Raw genomic sequence first — 25474 nt, 5'->3', positions numbered from 1 at the left:
AGCTGGAGCTCTGATTCTGGAATAAAGAAAGGCTGCACTACGCTTTCTAAATTGCCTCAAATCACTGAAATGATGTTGACATTCAAACCACCACCGCTTTCTCAGAGAAAAAGTATACTGGCATTTAAATAGTTCTAACTATGCATGCACTGACATCTGTATGTGCTTGAATAATCATATAAGTAAGATTTAAGTTCCAGGTGGATAGAACTGGACTCAATTTGGTTCTTAAGTGCTAAAGTCCCTTGGGATAACTGAATGCATACTCCCAAGCACATAAGTGCTTTGGAAAACTATACTCACTGTAGGTTGTTACTGGCACCATGCAGGAAGAGGCCAACTACTTCATTAACTAATGGGAAACCTATATCAGGGTCTACCTTCTGCGTCTCTACCTTGTGTTTGTCTCAGGTTTACGTTCTCTCCTATTACCAGTTTTAGGTTGCTTCGCAGAACACAAGAATTGCAATAACCAAGAAGTGTTTTTATGCAGGCGGTCACAGCATACATTTTGTTTTCTTGCAAATTCCTTATCTGTTTACACTGGGAAACTTTATCCGGAAAGAAGAGTTTGCACTATTATGGTCTGTGGAAAGTAAGCACTACAGGACACTATAGGAAAGTAAGCAATTTCCAGAGGTGAATGAAATACAAGAAGTAAGCAAGTATGAAGGCCTTTCTCAACCAACTGAGTTCTTTCTGCTCTGCTTGGAGTCATACACTAAGGCCATCATAACAGAGAATGTATGGGTCCTTCAGAAAACCAACAAAATATTTCCTTTGTAGAACAAATACACATAGCTAAAGTTTGTGTTGGAATAGCCAGTGTGAAATACAGACCTGGCAGTTTTAAATAGATTCTTGCAAAAGAACAGAATACATTTTTCAGCCGATACATTTTTAATACTTATAAAACTAAATAGAAATATTGGCTCACAGACAAATGGCTTTTAAGAGTAGTTATTCATCTCTATTGCCATTCAGAGATGCTCCTTATAGATTTCACTTGCAGCAGTTTCTCAGAAGTGAGTAAAGTTCAGGCTTTGAACGGAACTGGTGTCAGCCATCCAAGTCCTTCCCTGTGTGGTGTGAAGGGAGGTAAGCAGCACACAGATCCTGCACTGGACTTCTCAACAGCACAAAAACATACGGCCATGTTTTTGGTGTCTGGCATTGAATCATACAAACATCCTTGCAAACACATGAAGTATATAATTAAGTACCTAATGATAAAAATTGAGACTTTGAAGTCAATGATTGGTAATTGATGTTGACCATAAACTACTGATGATATTTTGGGTTCTTCTACCTGTTTGAAGGGGAACAGTATGAGTTTGATGGTGCTCACATTCTGAGACCAAGCTGCTAATACTATAACAACATCTCCCTTGAGATGCACCTGTAGTAAATCAGCAGTGACAGGGAACATTTCTAACACTAACACAGTGCTCTATGCTGATATCTATGGTCCCTGCACTTTTCTGGCCAGTGCCAACAGCTTCTACCACAACTAAGGCTGGTGAGCAGCCCTAGGAGTCAGACTGCATGCAGCCATCCTGCTATGGGGATGAGGACTAGGTGCCACACACACAGGTCATTTCCTACTCTCTGGGCTCCTGCCAGAGGGAAGCCCCACATGGATCTGATTTACTAACACATTACCACAGTCTTGGAGTTGCGTCATACTGTATTCAAAGCAGTGGGTCCTGACCTATGGACCTCATCATGATCATCTGTACTTAAGGCAAGGAGAGATCAGCGCAGAAGTCATCAGAAAGACAAACTGCCATGACACTCATGTTGCCTGGTCTTTCTCAGACACTGGAAGAAGATGAGAGGCCAGCAGCTGATGTTGAATACAGTCACTTAAGTTCAAGAGAGCCAATAGAAAGAATATTTGACGGTAATCATAGCAAAAATTATTAACTACATCAAGGGCTATTACTTTGCTTACACTTCTTACTCATTTCTCCCTTGTGCTAGGCAGTTTGTTTGAGTTTCGGAAATAATCTCTCACGCTTCAACCACAAACACTTCCAAAATGCCACTGCTCTCATGACTGACCTTTTCTCCCTACCTGTGCCCCTATTTCCTGTGCACCCACATGGAGAAGGTTTATTGAGAGCATACTAACTTACCAAACTGAGGGACATGTTCTGCCTTGGCCGAGCAGATGTTGTCCTCATGTGCCCAACTGCCGTAGGTGGCAGAGTAGATGATAAGGAACTTGGACTCTTGACAGTGGAGTTTCAGTTCCTGGTTTTCACAGGCTGATTTGGTTTTGTATTCAGCTGAAATAGAAGCAAAAAACAGTACAGTAGCATGAGGCAAGTTTCTCAGCTGGACTGTTAATAGCAAATAGCAGCATGACAGAGAACAGCTTTTCTGCAAGCTGTGTTTTGAGTGATATGTGGAACAATTGCAACCACAGACAAAGCCAATAGTAAAGTGGAACATTTCCTCCAACTAAATTGTTCCCTTATGACTGTCTGAAGCCTCCAGCTCTTTTTAAAAATGAATTGAAATACTAACTTTTGCCAATCTCCTCTCCCGCTGGAATTTCCACCCCCAGTCCTGCCTGCTTTTCTGGCCTGCTTTCCACTACTGTTAGGGAGGACAAACCTCAGCCTTTCCTTTTGTACCTCCCCAGGACAATGTTGCATTCTGTGCCCCATTCCAACTGCCGAGGCCTCATCAATCACGGAGGCGGCTGGCATCGCTGGTGGTACAGCACGCGGCACCGAGCGAGTGCCGAAGAATGGAGGATGGGCCATGAGCCTCAAGCCAGGCGGTGTTCTGAGTTGTATTAGCATTGCTTCACCAGTCAGTGGGTTTCCCTGGGTGTGACCACCCGGCAAGGCTCCTTTGAAAGTTTAGCTGACAGTGTGGATCAGGAGCCTGAGAAAAACACCGCCCTCTCTCTCTCAGGGGGCACGGGCTGGCTGGCAGAGCTCCCCATGCTGAGAAGGATGACCTATGGGGCAGCATGGCTGATCCCAGCCAGGCACAAACCTAGGCTGGGTTCTGCCATCTGGTCAGATGCAGCCTGAGCACTCATCCGCCTATGGCCTACCACTGCTCAGGTCTCCCCGGCCTGGCTATAGCGCTAAACCATCTCTTCTTGTAGATGAGCCAGGGAGAAGAGTTTGTTCTGCTCCATTTTTTTTTTTTTTTTGTCTTTCAAAAATGTGAAAACAGGAAAGGAGGCTCCTGAACCAAGCAGGAGCAAAGGGAAATCTTATTGTTACTGAAGGAGCAGAGTGCGGGTGTAAGTGCTCGGGGATCCAGAGAGAAAAACTCCTATCTATTCAATAAAGGAAACACTGTTCCATTTAGAATATATATATATATGTATATGTATATAAAGGGCTAATTTTCTTTCTTGTTGCTCTTTAAAGTCCCTCCCAGATGCCATACTGTACTGGCATGGGGGCTGTGCCGACAAAATGGCAGCTCTGACCCCAGGGCTGGCAGCCTGATGTTGGGCTCTGCCTCTATGAGGCTGTGCTGGAGGGGCTGTGGGACAGAGCTCTGGGTGTCATGCGACACAGCAAGGGCTGGCATACAACAGACATCTCTGAAGAGATATAGAGGGGAGGGCAACGTTTCCGAGGAGATGAAAAACTAAGGAACTCAGGTAATCAGTGCTCAACTGAAGGCAAGGAGTTTGCAACATACACTTAAAATTATACCCAAGCAGTTTCCTGAATAGGGATGCTTTCCCAGCCAAGTCTAACAATATTGGTATCTCATCTACAAATATAAATTTCCTGTTGATGAAATAATGTAATTTGCACTGGAACTGGACTCTCTTCTATTATGAAAGCTAAATACACTTTTGACCAGCTTTTGTAATATTCGTGCCACAGTCAGTATTATGTGTTCAAAGTAAGTTCCTTCCAGCAGGAAAAATATTTAAAATATTTAAAATAATCATTAAAAATTAAAAAGAGGATCCACTTTTCTTTAGTAGAAGGAGATTTCTAATGAAAACAGTCACAGCTGTGATATTCAGTTGTATTTACTCCTAGTAATGCAGTAATCGTAGTATATGAAAAAAACACAAACTGTAAGGTAATAAAACAGATCACAGAAATGATACATTCAAGACATAGTCTTAGACAATTGGCCCAGTAAATCTCTCTGGCAGTTCTTTTGTCAGTGTTTTGCCAATAGTGAGAACCATCTATTCCTTTCCATCTTTGCTCCTCAGTTCTCTGCTGCATACCTTGTACACAGTTTGCTGTGCCACACCTATTCCTATTCCACCAATGAAGCCTATCCTGATGTCGTGATTAAAGAAAATCTCTTTCGTGCTTCCTCCTTTAGCTGCAAGAAGGTATCCTGTGTTGGCTGGTGAACCTACGCATAAATCATTCCTCAAGTATTTTCTTTGGGATGCATTTCAGCCACACTGAAAATTAGCTGACAGAAAAAGCTGAGCCCTTGGGCAAACTTGGCTAGTTCTCATACATTATAGCAACAAGAAAAACAATTGAAAGAAAAGAAAACAAAACAATCAATTAAACCTCATCATGGCTCACTTTTCTGATGCTTTTCTCATGTTTGCAAAGATGGTTCTCTTTGGGGCAGGATTTGTCCCCCTTCCATGCCAACGTCAATTACCTGCTTAGGATACAGGTAACTGTATAACAAGTTCAGCCATGCACGTGTATCCTCCAGTCATCAGTCTATAAACGGTAGCTCGTAACAGAGATCTTTGAAAACTTTGGTCCTACTTCCTAAGCATTTTTGCATACTTCTTCCTACAATATCTTCTTCATCATTTGGATCCAAACATCTGTTTTTGCTGTTCAGCTCTGTATTTCTAATAAGACATTATCATTGTCATCGCTTTAAAAATAACTTCCAAAACATTCTTCCTTTAGAGTCTGACGTCTGACATCTGATTCTGACAAACTACTTTGGTCACTAAATTGGCAGCAAGCACAGTGAAGTTGTAAGCGCAGCAGAGAGCCAAGGCAGGGTAGAAAAAAAAAGCAACTTGGTATTAATCTGAGAGTCTCAAAACTCAACATGGATTTATGTACAGCTTTGTGCAGCGGCATTCTAACCAAAGCAAAAAGAAAGAAACAACCAAAAACAGACAAAAGCACATTTTTCTCTCGTGGTTTACTTACTAGGTTTGCATTTAAAGGAGACAAGGAGGAATTTAGTGGTCCCTGGACATAGATCAGGTCCAAAAACCCGACTATTGACAAGAAGTTGGCAGGATCTCAGGTTTTGGCATTCATCCAGTACTTTCTAGAACAACAGGCAAAAGGGATAGTCTTGAAAACAAGGTATGAAGCTATACAGCAATGACAACATTTAGCTGTACTATGTTCTATACTGGAGACAAACTATTCCTTCACAGCTTTCTGGCCGTAAACATGTAATACATCTGTATCCCTGGATTTAGGCCACATCTCCTATGACCTTTGAGACACAGCCAAGTTTATGGTAACACATTCATAGCAGCAATATTGGTGGCAATTGAGGATGCTATCAATTCACTGTTGCTAGTCACTCTTCTCTCTGACCCCAGCCAGTCAACAAGACCCTGCTGCATACCACCACAGCCTAATGATGCTTGGAACTATGCACAGAGCCAAGAACACATGTAAGTCTATCCTTAACTTGTCTTTTTCTTTCTTTTTTTTTCTTCTTATTTTATTTTATTTTATTTTATTTTATTTTATTTTATTTTATTGAATTTTATTGTATTATATTATATTATTTGTTAATGTCATTTTAAGGTCAAACTTATGTTAGATCTTTTGGCATAGCAATAAACCGTAGTTCTTAACTGTACTTTTTCATTGAGAGTGGTAACTGAAAGATGACAACAGGAAGGTCACCACTGCTACACACAGAGTCATGTGGACCTTCTCCAGGCTCAGTTAAAGGACCATGCATTCCTCATACTTTCAGTAATATTCCCGCTAATCAGTGCTTTCAGACCTGTAGCAATGATGGTGAAAGAAAACATGAAGATGCTGTCCAAGATGACTCTGAGACCAGCTTTAACCCAGTCACAACATAATGCATCTAAAAAAATTTAGTTAAAATTTAGTGTACTTATGAAATTCCTACTCACGTCCAGAGCCCAGATCAGAGAAGGCTTTCTACATACTATTTCCCCTACTGGGGGCTTGGAACTAGATAATGTTTAAGGTTCCTTCCAACTCAAGCCGTTCTACGATTCTCTGATTGCTGTCCCCCTGATTCTTGACAGATAAAAGCACAGCGCACTAAGGAAGGCAGGGCATTGTCTTTATGTCACTTGGCTCTAAATAGGAGTAACAGTAATATTTCATAAAATTTATAGGATTTTTGTTTGGTTGTTTTTTGTTGTTTTTTCCCTGTTTCTCATTAGAAGGGCTCTGAGTCATACCAAGAGGCCAAATCACAAATTCACCACTAGATTAGTACAAGCTGCATTCCTGCTTCCAGGCTCAGAGAACTGGCAGTGGCTGAGCCTCTCCTGCCATCCCTGGACGCCTTTCTTTCCAAACAGAAATGATACACATTGGCAGCATATTGCAGTGATCCCGTAACATTCTTGTCTTTTTGTTTCCCTGGGTAGAAGAAGACAATTTGCATCCAATACTTCTTCAGCATTAAGTGCACTCTGAAGAGTTTAAAAGGGAAGGAAAAGCCCAGCAGATTTAATCTTATCACTCAGCTATTCTTTTAAAGAGTCGCAAGTTACACAAACAGCTTCTCCTTAATTAGGATTGTTCTGGAGCTGGACAGTGAAATAGAGTTATGACTTCAGTAAACGAAGATGGCTGTCCCCTACTGAGTCATCTTCTTGCACCCAAGCTGAATCATCTACTGTGCATCTGTTTGTATTTTTGCTTAAGGCAAAGAGCAGTCACATTTTCTATCAAGCTGCTGCACAAAAACATGCAACTATGAAAGCAAACAATGATAATCATAACAAGACAGCCTGGGGTTATTAATATCACGGGACAGATTAAATTTTGCAGTAATCCTTTTAATAGGAGGACACCACATATAATTGCCTGCTACACATCCTCAGGGCTGCAGGGTAGCATCACGCCTGTTTATGCAGACTGCAGATGTAGTTCCAAAGGGAAAGGGAGGAGGGATGAGATCACTGGTGCTTTTTCTCTAAGAAATCAGCATACAGGATATTTCTCTTCTCCTTGACAGAACAGGAACTCTCTGAGATGCAGAGCATTTGTATGTCTCACATTTGTGGCCCTGTCAAAGTGATTTCATGTCTTTGATCAGTGACGGTGCCCAAACAATGATGGCGGTTTATACAACAGTTGTCTCACGCTGTGTTTATTATATACAAGGGAAAAAAAGCCTGCAAAAGGAGACCTCATGAAGATACTCAACATCACAAACCCAAAATAACCATTGGTGTTGCCTCACAGTAATCAGTAAAATGACATCAAGGATGCATCTGGCCTACTCTTTCTAGTGGAGAGTTGTACTTTCACATGGCCCACAGGTCAAGGCTGGAATGTCTTTAGCAGTTGCAGTACAGCACAGGCAAGCCACACCTATAAACCACAGGCCTCATAATGTTTCTGGAGAGAAGATGTTACTGCCAAACAACTCCATAAAACCCTTCAGCTCACTAGTGATAGAAACAGATGTTCCCTGTTGTCAAAGAGTGACACGCTGGCTATAAGCACAAACTGCAAGCTTCATCAAAGCTTCTGTAAAGCACTTACAACAGCTTCACTGACAGAACATGCTTAGATTCCACTGACTACACATTCTTCCAGTGATTTACCGAATTAGGTTTAACACTGCTATTTCCACTATGGTGGAACAAGCCTTAACAGCAGTGTAAGCAAGGACTTCTAAGCCCTGTTATAAGTCTCCATGGCAGAAAGCAATAATTTATAAAATGTAAGTCATTTTAAATTACATTTAAGTGGGCTTGGGAAACAAAATACAGGATATTCTTGATACAAATTATGTCTTTTTTGAAATGTAGATAGCCGTGTAAGTGCTTAGAACCTCATGCTTAGCTGCCACAGAACCTTTCAATGACAAGCATGGAACAAGCCAAACTCCTGCCAAGATGCTATCCAATTCAGTGGGTTTCTAACCCAACTGTGTTAAAAATTTGCATCCTCTGCTGGGGATAGGAATGCCCATGTGATAGATTAAAGCTGGTCTACTGAGCCATGAAAGATACTTGATTAGAAGGGAACTGGGTATTTTAGAGAACACTTAGAACACTTAGAATGTGCCAAAATGGAAGGAAATCTACACAGCTTTCACATCCCTATGGTAATATCTTGCTGGCCAGATGAATTCTTTCAGGTGCAACACTATTTGTGACAAACTGACAAAAACACGGTGACGTTTCATTCAACATGGTGAACACTTGCAGATTTTATACAGCATAGCTCACTGCATGGACATCTACAGGCATGCTGTGCACGGTGAACCTTTACAAGATGCAATACCTGCAAGGAGGTGGGTGCCACACAGTTTGTGGGTTCTGTCATTCTGGCTTCAGGCTGTTGTGTGCCACACATTTGGTAGTCTTGCCCATAAAATGCTGACTGAATACTTATTGTCGAATGCCGAGGACAGTGCAGACTCAAACGTTCCCCATCGCAGGCATAAGCAGTATGATTTTGAAGAAGTTTGGTTAGGTAACCTAAAAAATATTCAGCTGTGTTACAACTAGTACAGGAAATGACAAGCTTGTTAGATAATATGAAAACCACAATCAGTCTCTGGAAAAGGGCATTGTAGTCAAGGTTAAACATATGGCCCGCTGCCACAACGCATTGCTTGGGTCAGTCCTTACATGCCAGTAACACCCATGTCTGGAGAACAGCAGGTCGCTGTGGCACTGCCTCAGTGCTGCATCGGTACCCCAGCAGTGGCACAGCAATTGGAGATGTCACTTCACAGACAACAAAATAGGCTCAAGCCTTCCTTGGTCATGACTGCTATAAATTGGCTTAAGCCAGAATTCTGCACCTTGAGGCTTCCTAGCAATTGTGTTATGCACAGGTGACAAGGGAGGTGACCCCCTGTGGGCCAATGAGCCAGGTGGTAGGACAACTGAGAGGAAAGGTGCTTCACAAATGCTGGACATGGAAGTTGCTGGACAGAAACCCAGAAGCACTATATGCAGAATTTTGTATTTACTAGAGAGCATCAGTGTTACCAGGAGAGGGAGAAGTAGGGTCTGCATGCAGCTGTACCATCTGTTTGCATCTTCTAATAAGTAATCCCATGAGCAACTAATGAAAAAGCTAATGAAAGCTGTTCTCCTGATTTGTATTTCATCGTGTGGGCTTTGTAAGCCAAGATTTCTCTTATCATCACAAGTATTTATAAAATTCATGTCCTGGTGCCCTTCTCTCTGTTCTTGAGCAGAAAACCTCCATGGAAACACGCAGGCTGCTACCTTTGACCATTATAAATTAGCCATTGTGATGTGAAACTACTGTGGTAACTCAATTCAAAGACTTTCCGCACCTATACTTATGAAATTTTGATAAGCACGTATATATAAATATACATAATGAACTCAACTGAAGTCTGTCTGTACACAGAGAATATTTGTGGGTGATAGGAAGGAAGAGGTGAGGGACAAGGGGGAGAAAGGACACAAAATACCAGTCTCCATGTGAAGCATTATCTTTCCCACTCCTCGTCAATAAACACATGGAAATTAGACCTAATACCCAACTTCTCAATATATGGAACATATAGCACCAAGTTCATCCACATTTAGGGCAAAAAACCAAGGCCAAACAACACAATAAAACAAAACAGCAAACAAAATTCCCCAAACCCAATCTATTAAGTAATGAGAAAGTACTAAAAGCTTCTGATTTGTTATGAGAAAGGTTTGCAGGAATTTTAAGATTGTGACTGTGATTACATAAACATCATTTTAATTGTATTTTTCCCATCTTTATCTCTTTTCCAAACATGTGGTTGGTTGACTGAAAGGCAAAACAAGCATTATCTCCTCAGAAATCCTGCTTATCCCACTGTGATGATGGTAATATTATTACTATTGAGTACAATGGAGAAAAACGATGTCTATTTTCTTTCTTTCTTTTTTTGTGGCTGAATCAGAAAGAGAACCACGATTATATTGAATGATATAAAAATAAAATCAGTTTTCTGGAAGAAATAAGAGTTTGTTCATGCCATTGAATTTTCATATTTCCTGTCCTTATAAAATATATTAAAAAAGAACTAATAATAATAAAGATGCTCTGAAATAGAAATCCAGGTATTCCAAGTGAACGATGAAATGACAAGAAAAAGATATTCCAGTTCTCTGGTGTTTTTACCACCTGCTGCAGCTGGATGAAATTTCAGCCCCCCTATCAGTTGTTAAGTTTAAAGAATGAGGCCTGCTCCACTATTGCCTTTGCCATGTCCCCTCTATAGCCCTAGAGAGGATAGGAGTCACTGGATGCACCTGCTACTGCAGCAAACAAGTAGGTGAGCTCTGCACCTCACTGGCCTCAGAGTGCTGGCATTGCCATCAGGATGGAGAACATTCAATGACCTGTATTTACAGCCTAGACCTGAAGGAGACCAGCCCTGTGGCTTCTCACAGGTTAAAAAGTAAAGAAAGAAAGCAGAATCAATCCATCCCCTACATTTTCCTGTGTAATTGAGATCACAAATAGTTGAGCTTTCCTGCCAGAACCACTCCCGTGTCAGCCTGCTCCTGAGAGGTGCTGAGTACCTCCAAGAAAATGGGCCCAATGCCCGGCTGCACCCAAGCTACTTCGCTACGGTCTGATACCGCAAAGGGGCCTCCTGTGGCATTTGCTGCCGCCAAGGGCCTTTCGCATTGCCTCTGTAGCATAAAGGGCCACAGTGTAAAAGAGTATTCAGCCCAGTGTGAGTAGTGGGCACTCAACACCTTGAAAGATTTCGCCCGATATTTGTAATCATTTCGATTCTTCAGGTTTTAAGTTACAGGGAGCCAAGAATACCGTATACAAAACAGCCCAGTATTCCCTGAAGAATATCAGCTATGTTGTGATTTGGATGAGTTCCCTGGCATCTTAACTGCTACTTTGATCTTGCAAATTCCTAATCCAGTATCTAAGCACCTTTCTTCAACAACTGCAACTATTCAATTCTTAAAAAAAAAATTAAAAAATATTTTTTAAAAAATGCCTTTAAAAAAAATCCTGCTCTCATTCTGAATAAGCAATATGGCTCACTTGTAAAATTAGTGTTAGTTGGACTGATGAAAATAAGACATCACGCTCTCTGGCCTTCCAAGTGGCATTTAAAGTGACAGTCACACAATGAAGGATATTATTTGCTCACAATAAAGGATAAATATAGCAATGGAAATTGGCTGCTAACCTCTGATAAGAGAAGCGGTGACGTAGTACTATCTGAACCACTTGTCTCACATGGCAGACCATGCAAATCTCTCTCTTTTTTTTTTATTACTATACACACAAACTACGTAGCTGCAGGTCAAGAGATTAGCCCTTTTTCAAGAGTGGTATAGACTAGGCAGCCCACACTGGGCAGGGCTTTGACCCCAATCACAGTCTGCTGTTGTTTCTTCCCTGCAAGTCTCAAGCTTTTTTCCACTCCTGATGCTGGCCCTCCTCCATGTCCCAGGGCTCTGCCTTCCCTGTGCCCACCTGGAAGGCTGGACTGAACAAAACACAGTGCTTTCTTGGAGGCTGCTACCTACACAGAAGGCAGCAGTTTCCAGTCTCTGGGCAGTGTGGCCTAAAAGCCACTGTGATGCACAACTTTCAGGCCATATATTAGGAACAATTTCTTCTCAGTAAGAGCAGTGACGCAGTGGCACAGGCTGCCCAGGGAGGTGGTGCAGTCACCATCCCTGGAGGTCCCCAAGAGCTGTGTGGATGTGGCACTGAGGGACGTGGGCAGTGGGCATGGTGGGGGTGGGATGATGGTTGAACTTGGTGGTCCTAGAGGTCCTTCTAACCTTAATGATACTATAATTCATCTTCTCCAGACCATGAGTATCCTTACATTGTTTACCAGAAATTGGACAGAAATGCACTGCCCTCAAGGCAACACATTCTGCTGAATGACAATGTAAGGTCAGGCAAAAAATATGTTCTTATCTCTACAATTAATAGCAGCTCTGATTATCAGGAGAGAGGGCATTGTAACAGTTGAATGGCTCTGTCACTCTTTCTGAAGCATGCTTCCTTTTCTGCATTTCTCTCTGCTGGCGCAGTTAAATCAGGTCATCCAAAATAGGCAGCAGGGTTGTGTCACCATACAAACCAGACTGCAGGACTGTGTCACTTTCAGGCACCGGCCCAACACATTGTCTGGGCTGCAGGCACTTGGGGGCACGTTTTGTTGCTCAGAATCCCCCATTTTGTGTTTAATTAATCAAAGTCTGTTACTTGTAGATTCTGAGAAAACCTTTTTGTTTGGTCGGTCGGTTGGTTGGTTTTGTTCTCATCTCATCTTTCTTTTTCTTTTTTTTTTTTTTTTCCTTCCAAAATAATAAACACGACTTCTTTAAAACAATATGATACTTTTGAGAAAATGTCAACTGTCGTGAGATTTGGCTAAACCAGAAAAGCTTGGCAATACTACAGTGTCCTAATAGCATCTGTATGCCGCTGTGTGAAAGCCCCACTAGTCGCTTTCCCATTTATCCAAGGCACATTCATGAGCATTGTATGGAGTGCTCCGCATGCAAAATCATCTCAAAGACACTACAGACTGGCTCAGAAGTTAGGCCTGAATCATACATCTCATTGATTTGAAGGCCAGAAGGTACCATCCCACCCAACTGTCTGCATAACCCAGACTGCTCATTCATTGTAACTTCTTACAAAATACCAATGCAAAACCCAAGCGTAATCCTTTCTCCCAGAATTAGCCAAATTAGTCACAGCATCAACTGTGTTGACAAAGAACTCCAACAAAAAACAACACAGCACCAGAAAAACACACGGAAAACTGAGACCAAGCAGCTAAACAAAAATTTAAGCCGCATGGATCAGTTCTTGTTGCAAAGGAGGACAGTAATGACAGTGACAGGCTAAAATAACTGGCCTGTGAGAGTTAACATTGTAAATAGGCACCTCTTTGTGTAAAGCACAGCTCTTAAAGTACTGTAGTTTTATACTCAGTGCTTTCTCCTGGTACTGTTGCCTTGGATAACAATAATAATGGCAGTAATTGCCACAAACATGAAGGTAAGAAAATCTACAAAAAAACTTTTTTTTTTTTTCCCTGCACTTCAGGCAATTGAAAAACTGGGAACTTATGTCTCATTAAATAAATAAATAAATAAATAAATAGAACTACCCCAAATCCTGGAAGTGGGCAGCTGGAAGAGGTTTTCCACCTCCAATGCGTGGCAAAAGACAGTGCAGAATACTCAGATACACTGTCTTCATTCCTCGTGGTGGGGGACACAGGCACAGTGCCTTAAGGCCCCTTTTCAGCTGTCAGCATTAGGCTATAGAGATGTGTATATTCTGCCTGTCATGCATCTCACCACATGAAACATCAAGGAGAACAGCATTCTGAGCTGTGAGTCTATTGCCTAGCACATATTAAATGCAATCTCGGTGTTGACTGATGCAATGTCTTTTTGGCAAGACGGCAGCTCCGTCATATTTTTACAGCCTGAAGCTGAGTAGTATGCAGCCTACAAGGATTCTCAGAATCAGAATATGCAGATAAAGGAATACTGATTACTGTGCATAGTCCTATCGAGCTTAATTAGCACAGCGATTTGCTAGCATGTTGTAAAGATACACAAATCCATTTTAGTTCAAAATAGATCAAAATAGAACTCACATTGTTGTGGGAGTCCCGGAAGGCTAATCATTTCAGTACATCTAAATAGTCTCCCGCAGCTTTTTGAAGAATTGTGCCAACAGGCATTAAAAATACACAAGCAAGACTGATGAGTTTCAAGGAAGAGATTTCATGCAGTGATAACAGCATCATTGATAAACTCTACTGCAAACACCACCAGGGGCATCAATCTGACATTTATTGGTATTTATCAACTAGTTACAGTCCTCGTCCAGTGGTATTTTCTCCATCAGTTTGTGAAGGAAGTACTGAAGAAAAACAAACCCCCATGTTTCCTCTCCCTTCCCTCTGCCACATTCTCTGTTGGTCTTCAGAGTTGATGCTGCTCAGAGCTACTTGCCCTACTGCTGTACTCCTTTTCATCCACCAAGCGCATCGTAAGCATATTGCCTGTCTTTCTAGAAAGATGTGGTCTTACCATCTTTCATAAGTGAGAAATATCCTTGGGCAGAAGCACTGATTATTCTACCTACCATGCTAAATTGAGCGTAACAGCTTAATTCAGCAGATGCACATAAAAACCTATCCTACTTAATGTATGCCTTCTTGTACAGACACTAATTTGACTCAATCACCCTCACCTGCTTGTTCTTTCAGTGAAGATTTTTTCACTATTCCTCTCTCCAACCCGCTGCTAATGGGGCAACCTGTTTTCATTGGACTTCATGACAGACAGAGGATTAAGCCTTCAGTAAGAAAGCACTTTCATTAAAAATGAGAACGCTTTTGGGAAAGTCTGGCAATCATAGCAGTTATTAGTGGTGGAGAATTCAGGTTTTCTGTGAACTGCTTTAGCAACTCATGTTCTTTTTGAAGGAAATTGTTTTGTTCATTTGCTCATTATCAAAACCTATGGACATAATCATCTTATTGATCATAACTCCCTCCTGTCTGCTAAGTCTGAGGATCAAATTAAGCAATGGCTTTGTTCCACTTGAGCCAGAGAAGGGACTCAGGTAATAAGAAGATAATTCATCCTAAGAGCTCATTCAGACCCAAATACGTGAACGAGGTTTGTTCAGTGAGTAAAAGCACATGCACACAAAACAAACCATGAGCTTTTTGATAGAAAACAAACAAACAACAACAAAGTATCACAAAGGAGGAATAGACCACATGCAACTTTTTGGTTATGCCAAATGGGATTGCTTCTATAGCTACCAAACACATCAACTCATTGTACCCAGGCCACACAATACAGGCTTGCAGCTATGTGTAAGAAATGTTTGCAGAGTGGGGAAACCCATGAATCTTGCACTGTCAGGCCAGAAGACCACTCTCTCTGTCATGTCCTCCCACAGCTATTCTCTTTCATTCAGATTGATGGTTTCATGTTCCCTTGCATTGTCACTTTGGAGTGATGCTTATTTTTCTTCTACACCAATGGCTCTCTAAGGAAACTGGAAATCCCTGCACACTTCTTTTCTCACACTTCCTCTTTTTCTTTATTTCTTTCTCTCCTTCCTTCTCTCTCTCCCAGTGTACATACATGCCCCAATGACTCTACTGCAAATCGTTAGGAAGAGTAGCATACAACACTTGGTAGACTTGGGTAAAAGTTCCTTAGTAAGCAGTATATGTGCTACAAAAGCCTGATGATTAGGAGCTGTTAGACTCTGTGCTATAGTCAGTTATTCTTCTCCCAGCTATTCATGAAGGCGAAGAGGCAAATATTTGTCCTGTGACTTACGATGCTGACAAGAGATAAAATATTTCTAAGAAAGACTGTGATTTTCCTTTCTGCCCTTACCAAAACAAACTTCTTCTGACAGGAGACAGAGTAGCTTCCTCTAGAGCTATTAACAAGAAGTAACAAGAGAAAGGCTCAGCAGGTGGCAATTTCATCTTGGAGACAGAATGAATGAATCACCATGCCCCAGAGACAGCAAAGGTATGATCTTCCCAAAGACTGCGAGTAGGAGGACCCTGGAGTCTAGAAGAAATATTTACTTGAAAACTTGGATTTATGAGTTTAAATTTCCATGCAATCTTGAGAAAGGGTGAGTGGGTGGGAGCTCAATTCATTACCAGCCCCTCAGGAAGCAAAATACAGGTTTTATTTTGCAATGAGAACCTTAAGTCAAACACTGAATTTAATGTTATCTCATTTATATTTGACACTTGAAAAATCAAATGACAAGGAATAAGATAAATTAAAGATCAGGGAATTTCCTTATTGACTCACTAAATCCATCCTCTGACAGCTCTTATCTACAGTGTTAGGAAAGCTTATAGTTGAGCAGTCCAAGCCAGAAAAGCAAAACCCCACAGCCCTCTATTCTCAAAGCTCAATGATTTTCTTTAGGTTTCTTCTTCCCCAGCTCAGTTTTATCCTGAAGAAATGAAAAGTCCAAAACTGTAAAATGACTCTGAATAATGAATGCTTGTCTTCTCATTCAAGAATATATAAAATGAGGAAAAATAAGCAGATATTTGGGGGTTGAGACCCCAAAGCCTATTGAAATTGTTGGTAATCCTTCCAGTGACCTCCATAGACTTAGTCAAGTCTTACATTATGAGTGATGTTTTTAAAGTAATTCTAAATTAAGACCCAAACAGCGCCGGTATTTAATTGGTTGCCAGCAACCACACAATAGACCTTTGAAACAAACTCTTAAAATGCATAGAAATTCAGATGAAATGACTCACCAATGCTGAACAAATAGGGCACAACCACACCTTCTGCTCTTCAGCTCTCTTTAGGATGCTATTTTGTCCATGTTTGGTTACATACCAAAATATTTTAATTGTAGATTATAATTGGAAGTTGACAGACTTCTGATAACTGGTGACTGGTCAGACAGTGCCTTCTCTGTCTGGAGACACTTCCATCAGAGCAAGTGTATTTATTTGGAACAGGTTTGTAATCATTTTCCCTAATGAAGCCGAGACTGTCTGGAAGTTCTGTCTAATTGACAGGGTATCCGTATTAGACAGAATGGGAAGACAGGAGGAGCTAACCCCTGCTATTTGTTTTGAAGAAAAATAATATGATGTGTTAGGTACCAACCTAACTGCATAGTGATGAATGAAGAGAGTTCCTGCCCCAAAGCTGTGTAATCTGAAAGACAGGCTCAAAGGCATTGATCTCCATACAGAGGCGCTTAGGAAGTCAGGTTTCTTATAGCTTTGTATCTCACATCTAAATTTCCCAGTGTCTGTTGGGAGTGGTGGTGGGGATGTGGAGACTGTCAAACTAAGCTTTAACTCACTCACAGAGAACTACTGGAGCAACATCCTCCCTCCAGGAAGTTAGTATAGCTGCTTAAGCTACAAAAATAAGTAGGAATTTAATAGCGCCAAAGCCTCAACAACGTTTATTAAAATCAGTGGATTTAACAACAAAAAAAGTACTAGGCAAAATCCATGCATAAAATTGGATTTCTCAAGTTACATTCCCTCAGGAAAGCAACTAGAACTGCAGAGATCAGCCTGAAGCAAAACCTTGGTTCTCACTTCTGACACACACCTCTGATTCACAGAATTGATTTCCAAATCCAAGCCCACCCCACTCCACTTTAAGAAACTTTAAACCAGATTTGAGGTTTGACTCCCATATTACTGAAATGAAACACGTTTCTAAAATGAAATGATCCACTTTAAGCAACCAAAACTTGCATTTGACATTTACAAGCCAATATCAAGAGGATGCATCACTGACATCACTCCTTTTAGCACCTCATTAAGTATGTTGGTGGAAGGACAAGCTCCACTTGCCACAGTGAATCAACAAAACTGACTCCAGAAAATTAATACAGGATTTTATCTGTCGAATGCAAAGCCAACAAAATAAAACCCCTTTCTGCATCATTGTGGTTGGCTTTGATTGATCCTGCCACATTATTACAAACAAAGCCTTTGCTCAAAGTATTTGTTTGCTTTCCTTTTGCCTGGGGGAATCTGGGAATCAGAAAATGCCACAGAACTTAATGGAAACTTTTAATGCAGACAAGCCACAAGATGAGATTATGTTTCTTGGGTGAACTGGTTTGCTTTTTCATTAGATCCATTTTCTCTATTATTAGGCCAGAAGATCAAGTCTATGGAGTTAAAGTAATGCCTCGTTCTGTCTGAACCTTCTGGAAGACAAAAGAAAAGTTGTCACCAGTGCACAGAGGTTAAAAGGTTCTACCTACAAAGCAGGCCACTTTCTCTGTTCACATCCACAAAGTCTTTCTTCAGCCCAGTTATGCAATCACACTGTTACTTCATTTCTGATCTTGGGTTACAGACACATTTCTTGAAAGCTACCCAGAAAACCTGGCTGGGACTAAGGTAAAGAAAGGACAACTGAGTGATGAATTGAGCAACGGAAGCCCATTCAAGCAGAAGGTCTATGCTCAATGTAGCTCGTAGAGGAGGAAGAGCAGAAAGAAATGAAGTTAAATACTCATTCCTCTTGTTCATATTTTCTTGTGGGTGTGCTGCTGGTGGGGAGTTTGTTCTTAGAAGAGTTCACTTTTGCCACAGAGCAGGAAAAGGTGGGAGAAGAAGCTGAGCTAGGGCAGAGAGCCAAGGGAAGAGCCCAGTGCTTTTTCCATAGCCAACCTAGAGGGCAGGGGGTTGAGACAAGGAAGCAGTGACTCCTGCTGTTCAGAAGGGTATGTGCTTCTCAACAACTGCACCATCCCCACTGCACCAGCCTAGAGACATCTACCAGCACAATATCAGTGGTAACAGGCAGTTGGGCTTCCTATATAACCAGGATGAGTTGTATATTAAATGCAGCATGCAAGCTTGCTGGTCTTGCCAGCTCTTTATTTAGACTGCTTTGAGAACCAGTCCAGGAGCACAGAGGAGCGGTGGGGAAATGGCTGTCATGTAGCCATCACTTGTTGAAAAAAGTGTCCTTTTTCACTGCTGAGAGTCTCCTGGAAGCCCAGACCACTCGGGCTTTTGGCTCCCTGAGATGGGAGAATTAGCAAAATTCACAGCAGCCTTCAGTCTCCTGGACTGAAGTCCAGTCTGAAATGTGAAAGTTGCAAGTGAGCCCTGAGAAAAACAACATGAGGGCAGAGCTTTGCCAAGTAGGAATGAAACTGTGGGCACAATTAAAAATGCTGGTGAAACAAGCTTTTAGGTGCCTTTTGGAAAGCAGACGTAAGAGGAAGAAAATTCTCTACCTCAAACCAATATGCACAAAGATCTAAGGAAAAAAAAACTGTGGGTTCTCTCTCTCTCTCCCCCCTCCCTCCCCTAACCTTCAGCTTTCATTTTCAAACTTAGGCATACATGTTTGGATTTCACTTTAAGAAAGGAATCATTCCAGAAGACTGCAGACTTGAGGGCAAACCTCTAATTTCAGTAGCCAATAGAACCAATAAGTATGTTCTTTGTTGCTGCCGAACTGCTAGAGGGGAATAGTCTACACTGATCTTTAAGTATCCTGCTTATCAACATGACTTTACCTCAGATATCTCCTGTTACTAAGGAGCCACTAATTTTGCTTACTGAGTCCTCCACACGCAGCTGATTTACAACTCAGCTGCCAGATTCTTGTTTCAGAATATTCTTCTGTCCAGAAAATACCAATTCACATACCGATTCATAGAACATTAGTGCACACACGGTGAACAAATGTCTCCAAGCAAACAAAACAAAACACTTCCACATTAAAAGCTAGACTAAGAAATACAAGAACAAGAATCAGCAGCTATATATCCTAGGAGAGCAAGTGTGATAACAAGGCCACAATGACAACTGACTTGCAATAGCCAAACGAAGAGATTCTACTCACAGCCAGCACTGTGACCCTGTCTCTTATGAAAAGGGAGGGACAAACACTGTGAAATTTTCACTGTTTCTGTTCTGTGAAGTGATCCATATAAAATGGCCACAGTTTACTAAATGGGGAAATAAATACAAGTCAAATATTAAAAAAACAAACACAAATCAACCACAAACTTTCACTACCCGCGTATATTACTGTTTGCTCTTACCCTCCCGCTTTCCAATCCATCTGACAAATCCAAAGAGGGGTCATCTTTGTATTGTTACAAGCAGCAGGTAGGTCTTGTGATTAACAACCGGACTGGGGCAGGTGAGAATTGCTAACACAAAGTAATGCGTGCAGAAGAGAACGACAGAGGTTACACATACAGTTGGTGCAATCTGACAGTAGGCTGGGGATTAGAGAAAGCTGTCAGAGAGAGAGAATGAGGAGAAAGAGAGAGAGAAAAAGAAGAAAGAAACAGAGTTTGGGCTGCCGAGGTAGAGATCTGATGCTGGAAACACACAGAGCGGAAAAAGGCAATGACCCAAGAAAGTATGCACCTGATGATTTGAGTATAAAAGGCTCTAATCTGTGAAGAAGAAGAAAAGTTGAAGCAACTTTCCCTCCCATTCTCAGTGCACTCCTAAATCTCCAATTTGAGATCAGAACGTGCAGAATGCATTCATGCTCCTGAACTCAGTTCCTTCTGCAATGACATGATCTTCACGCAGAAGCATGCAACCTGCCACCTGGAAGCTTTACCCTCAGAAGGGGTAAGGGAGAGAGTTGGACCTGCCTGCTTACGGATTAGTGAAAGCATAGGAAGGCTGCAAAGCAGGGATACCCAGCTCCCCTCCTGTCACCTCCGGGATAATCCCCAAGGAGCAACTGGCATCTGGCAGCTGTAGGGTGCTGGCCCTTTAAACAGAGCAGATTTGTTTCCACACGCATCTAGCAGAGCTTGTGAAAATCAAGTCACTGTTCCTACTGAGGGAGAGAGCAAATAAGGAAATCCAGCAGTTCTGGAAGCTCAGCTTGAAGCTGCTGTTACAGAGCTTGTTGTAACCGTGCAGCAGGTATGAAGCAGGCTCAGGATGGCATTACAGGGTGTTGTCTTACATCTGACAGCTCCTGGCCTGCAGCACCTGTCATGCATTTCCCTACCTTTGAAGTAGCTAAAAACTTCCCGGTGTGTTCCGGATGCCCTTATTTTAAAGGGATAAAGTAACATTTCTGTCTTTTCTGGATTGTGTCTCTATTAAAAGTAAAAAGGAGCCTGGAATTCTTTTTCAGGCCTGGAAACGCCCCCAGTCTGGATTGGCAAGAACTTTGGAATCTAATCTTTGCTACATTTTATTTATTTACTGAACTGTCCACACGACATTTTTAATGCTGATTTCTGGGCTGACTTGGAGAATTATCTTTGGTCTCTCTACTTATTTAGAAAGCGCACAATGAAATACTGACTACAGCTGTACTTCTGAAATGTATCTTGGATAACCTTATCTGAATAACTTCATTTCAAATGTGAATGGACTTTTGTAAGGGGAACTTTCCTAGATAAACTTTAGGGATATTTTATAACTCAGTGGTTGTTTGGAAGGGAAAATCTGAACTTCTGTTTCCTTGTGAAGAACTACATGCAACTCCAAAGCTAACATCTAAAACCCAGCAGCAAAACAAGCAGACCAAACAACCAGCAAGCACCTAAGGTATGGGAAAGCCTTTTATTTGTGAAGGAATCTAATAGGAGAAATGTAGTTAATCCTAGCATAGGGTTCTGTTTTGTTTGTCTCTTTTTAAACATCATTTGGTGGTTGCTTCCTTAGAAATGTTCAGATTTAAGGAGTTCGACACAACGACAAAATCCCTGGTCCTGCTGCTGAGAAAATGCATCTGGTTCCTGCAGAACCCCAGCTGGCCTTTTGAACCACATCAATATGAGTTACATTAATCTGCGTAATGCCACATTGGTGTTATTAATCATATACTAACTTAGGTCCAGTGCAGCTGACTGGCTTTGGGAAGTTCTGCTTCGTTCATAAAGGGTAAGCTTTGCCTTTTGCCTTAGGGGCAGTTCCTTAAGCTCGCAGCTGCCAGGAATAGGCTGTGCTTACTGCGAAACGCAGAGAGGAAAAGACTGTTCCTGTAAAAATAACTTCGCAACAGCAGCGAGATGCCTCGGAACACAAGGAGACCACAGGAGTGTGCTGCAGTCGCAGACAGAACGGAGATCGCTTCCTTTCTCTGCCGGACCGAGGACACCCTCCCAGCTGGCACGGGCGCCTTATTTAACACGGTGATCGAGGACCCTACTCCCTTCAGGGCCACCCCCGTCAGCACCACCGAGGGCTCTCTCCCAAAGAGAGCTGCTGTGCCCGCAGGGCGCGACTCCAAGCCTACGGGAGAAAGTGGGAACCTTTCCAAGAACTTCCACGCACTCGGAATCGGGTCCCGGACGATCCGCACGCCGCTTTCCCAGCGCGCGGTGCTGGAAACCGACGGCGGCCAACAGGCGAAACCCTCCCGCCCGACCCCTCGGGTTCCCCTTAACCCTGTCGTCCCCTCCTCGGCGGGACATGCGAATGGTGAGCTGCGTGGGAGCACTCCGTCCCTCCCTCCCTCCACGCGCTCCGTGCCGCCCCGTACCTGAGAAGTCCCGGAGCGCCGCCACCTCGGCGCAGCACGCGAGGATGGCGCAGGAGAGGAGGGGCAGCAGCCGCCCGCGCTCTACCTGCCGCCGGCTTGGGTGCTGCCCCGCGTCCCCTCCCCTCATGGTGCGGGAGAGGGCAGCGGGGGGGCGGAGCAGCCCTGCCCGGTGCCGAGGCCGCAGCGCGGCCGCCCCCCCGCCGCGAGAGGGGGTCCCGGCCGCGGGTCGCCGCCGCGGGGGAGGGAAGAGGCTCCTCGGCGGCGCCGCGCCTGGCACTGCCCTCGGTGCGCATCGTGCGGGCCGGGCTGACTCAGTCCCGGTGCACCTCGCCCGCCCTCCCCCGGCTCTCTCCACCCCTCTCCGGGCAGTTCTCGGGCCCGGCGCCTCCCTCTTGGCTAAATGGCAGCGTTCCGCCTTCGCACCCCGCGTTTACGGCTTCGCTTTCAACTTATTTTCCTCCCGTCATTTCTGTTTGGCAGTGGTCGGAGGGCCGCCCTCAGCCTTGCGCACACTCCTTGGCTCATGTGACAGCATTTTCCCTCTGTGTTCTCTATATTCTCTATGCCCTCCTCCCTGCCCCCCCCCCTTCTTTTTTTTCCCCAAGACAAACGCAAGGTGCTCCGCATCGCTCCCTCTCCCTACAGCATAACCTTCCTACATTCCCTCTCTCACACTGCCTTGGCCCACTTGCCCGCTCCAGCCCCACTCCCAGTGCTGCTGCCTGGCAGGTGTGGGTGAAACCCAGCTAGCAGGACAAAGCTCCCAGGATGACTGATGCTCCTCATAGAATCATCATATAATCTTTTGAGTTAGAAACGATCTTTAAAAGTCATCTAGTCGAACTCCCCTGCGGTGATCAGGGACGCCTACAGCTGGATCAAGCTGCTCAGAGCACTGTCCAGCCTGACCCTGATTATCTCCATGGGCAGAGCATCCACCACCTCTCTGGGCAACCTGTTCATTCATCTGCTTCCTCCAGAAATGATACAAGTGAGTAGATAAGAAATGATTACACCAAACAGATTCTGTTAAAACCATTCCTCCCCTCCTGGTCCAACTGAAGCTGGATCACATCCAGATTTCAATTATTTCCTAACTTTGGCATCACCTTCTGGAAGTCGTGCTGAACTTTGACCATGTTTACATCTGAATTCACTTTCTTTCCTCAGCCTCTCCCTCTTCACACACAGAATAACAACTAGATAACTTGCATAGTATGCTCATCCTTCTTTTGTCAGATAAGAGCAAATCAGGTTTCAGATAAACCCGGCTGAGGTCAGGAACGTCCCATCAAGTTTTACTAAACTCATAGAAATGGGATAAATGATGCTGAAAAACAGGAGAAAATGGAATAGTTTTAGAGAATCTGCATCTGCAAGCAGATGGGAAGACAGGACTAGCTCTGTTGGGAGTATGGAGCTCTTCCTTTCAGCTGCTTCAGACGAGGACTGTACTTGCCTCTGAGCTGAAGCACCTTCCCAGTGTCTTGTAACCACTATACTAGATAAAAAAACATGGGACTCCCTTGTATACTTCCCTCTATTTTTTTTTCCCTTTGATCTTGCTATGCCAAGTCATTTAATCAGACACTTCACACACCTGCTGTCACAAGTCAGTTCCAGTGAAGGCAGAAATGAATGCCAAGGAAACGTTAAAAGTAGTATTTATATCCCTTAGTAAGAGGGAGCACTTGGGAACCGTGCTCTGATTTTCTAAATAATAGGTCTAGGTGACTGAGGTGGGCTGGTCTACCCGAACCTTGGCTCTGCCACATCAACCATAACAACATATCTGCTGTATCTTCAAGTGTGTGAGGTCAGATGACCTTTGGCTTTAGACCCTCACAGTCAAAAGACACCTCATATGAGACATAGCTGTTCATGATGGTAATTTGCTCCACTGTGTATGACTTGGAGAGGTTCTGCGACAAGCAGAACCAGTGCAGAAGAACACACAAAACATCAAAAATCACTGAGAAATACCATCCTGTACTCACGCTTGAAAGGCTTTGAGTCAGAAGATCCTGTGGAATTGTTTTCTTAATGAGAACTTCAGTCTTTATCCTTTTAATGAGATAACACTACCTTTTCTAGCCCTGTGGTGCTGTAAGTAAAAGGCCATCAATGGTGCAGGAATGAGCCCGGTATGTTTTTGGCACTGCTCAGATATGACCCAAAGGCAAAGTCAGTTTTCAAGTGGAATGACTGAACTGGGAGAGGTTCAAAACATTGTAGGTAACCTCCCGGGAGGTGAGGCAGTGAGGGCTGAACAACAACAAAAGAGGCAGTCGGGTGCTGCTGTATGTAGTTGCCTGCCATTTGGGGAAGTCTTCCTATGGAAAAGAATGTCTTATGGATATTGCTGCCCACAGGAATTGCAAATGTGTTTCAAGTAAAATGGCATTGGCAATTCTTTTCTTCTCTCTTCTTTCTCTCTCTCTCTGGGAATACTTTGTTATTCAGTAGTCAACTCTAATCTGTAATTATTATTTTTGCTGTTGTTGCAATCCTTTCTACTCCTTTCTGTGGTAAGGCTTAAATAGTAAAGTTAGAGACAACACCAAAAAACACCAAGGTACAGAGACAGAACTTATTATTTATCTTGATGTGCAGAATGTATTTCTATGCCATAACCATTAAAACAGTTTCTACAAGCTGGCAAAGCTCAGCAGTCAGGAGACAATATAACTAATCCAGACATGTTCAGCATGTAGAATTACAGAATTTCTCAGCCTTGGCCTTTCCTTATGAGCAACTGGAGTGAGATCCATTTTTCACCAAAGACAAAATGAAAGCTTGTAGGTGTGAATCCATACCAGATAGCAAGCCTTCTTCAAACAGTTTCTCTCTTTTGAACTCAGGGAGGAAAGAGATCATTTCAGAGTGTCAAAAGTGCAGGAGCTGTGTTGTTGCATCGCAGTTTTGCAAGGGCGAAGCAAGAATCTGAGTTCTTTTTTCTCTATATTAATCATTTTTTTTTCTCTGAACTTCAGCCAAACTACCAATTTAAAAATCATGTCATGGCTTAGTGCTAGGAAATTCAAAGTACATTCATGCTGCCAGTTAGGAAATAAACTTACAGTGTGGGATTGTAGAAGGCTGAGTTAGATGGCCTAAAAATTCCCATCAGGAAAAAAAAAAGTCACAACTAAATATACAACACAGTAGCAAAACTATGGCACTTGTTGGATTAGAACTACCTTCTATGAAACTTCTATGAGACACTTCCTTTGTATACATGACTATTTTCCTACCATATCTCCTTACCTCTTTTTCTCC

General features: G+C 42.8%; 1 protein-coding gene across 1 annotated transcript in view; it reads right to left on the bottom strand.

The window, feature by feature from the left end:
* Nucleotides 1-22470, bottom strand: part of EVA1C (eva-1 homolog C) — a 34651-nt gene extending 12181 nt beyond the window's left edge. The window contains exons 1-4 of the mRNA XM_072350454.1: nt 22196-22470; nt 8463-8659; nt 5142-5265; nt 2139-2291 (exon numbers count right to left, since the gene is read on the bottom strand). Of these exons, the coding sequence (XP_072206555.1) occupies nt 2139-2291; nt 5142-5265; nt 8463-8659; nt 22196-22322 (601 nt within the window). The 5' untranslated portion in view covers nt 22323-22470. The remainder of the gene's footprint in view (nt 1-2138; nt 2292-5141; nt 5266-8462; nt 8660-22195) is intronic.
* Between the last annotated feature and the right edge of the window lie 3004 nt (nt 22471-25474).

The sequence above is a fragment of the Excalfactoria chinensis genome, chromosome 1, assembly GCF_039878825.1.
Source record: "Excalfactoria chinensis isolate bCotChi1 chromosome 1, bCotChi1.hap2, whole genome shotgun sequence".
Taxonomy (NCBI): Eukaryota; Metazoa; Chordata; class Aves; order Galliformes; family Phasianidae; genus Excalfactoria; species Excalfactoria chinensis.
Note: the sequence above shows the minus strand (reverse complement) of the source record. Positions and strands in the feature narration are given on the sequence as shown.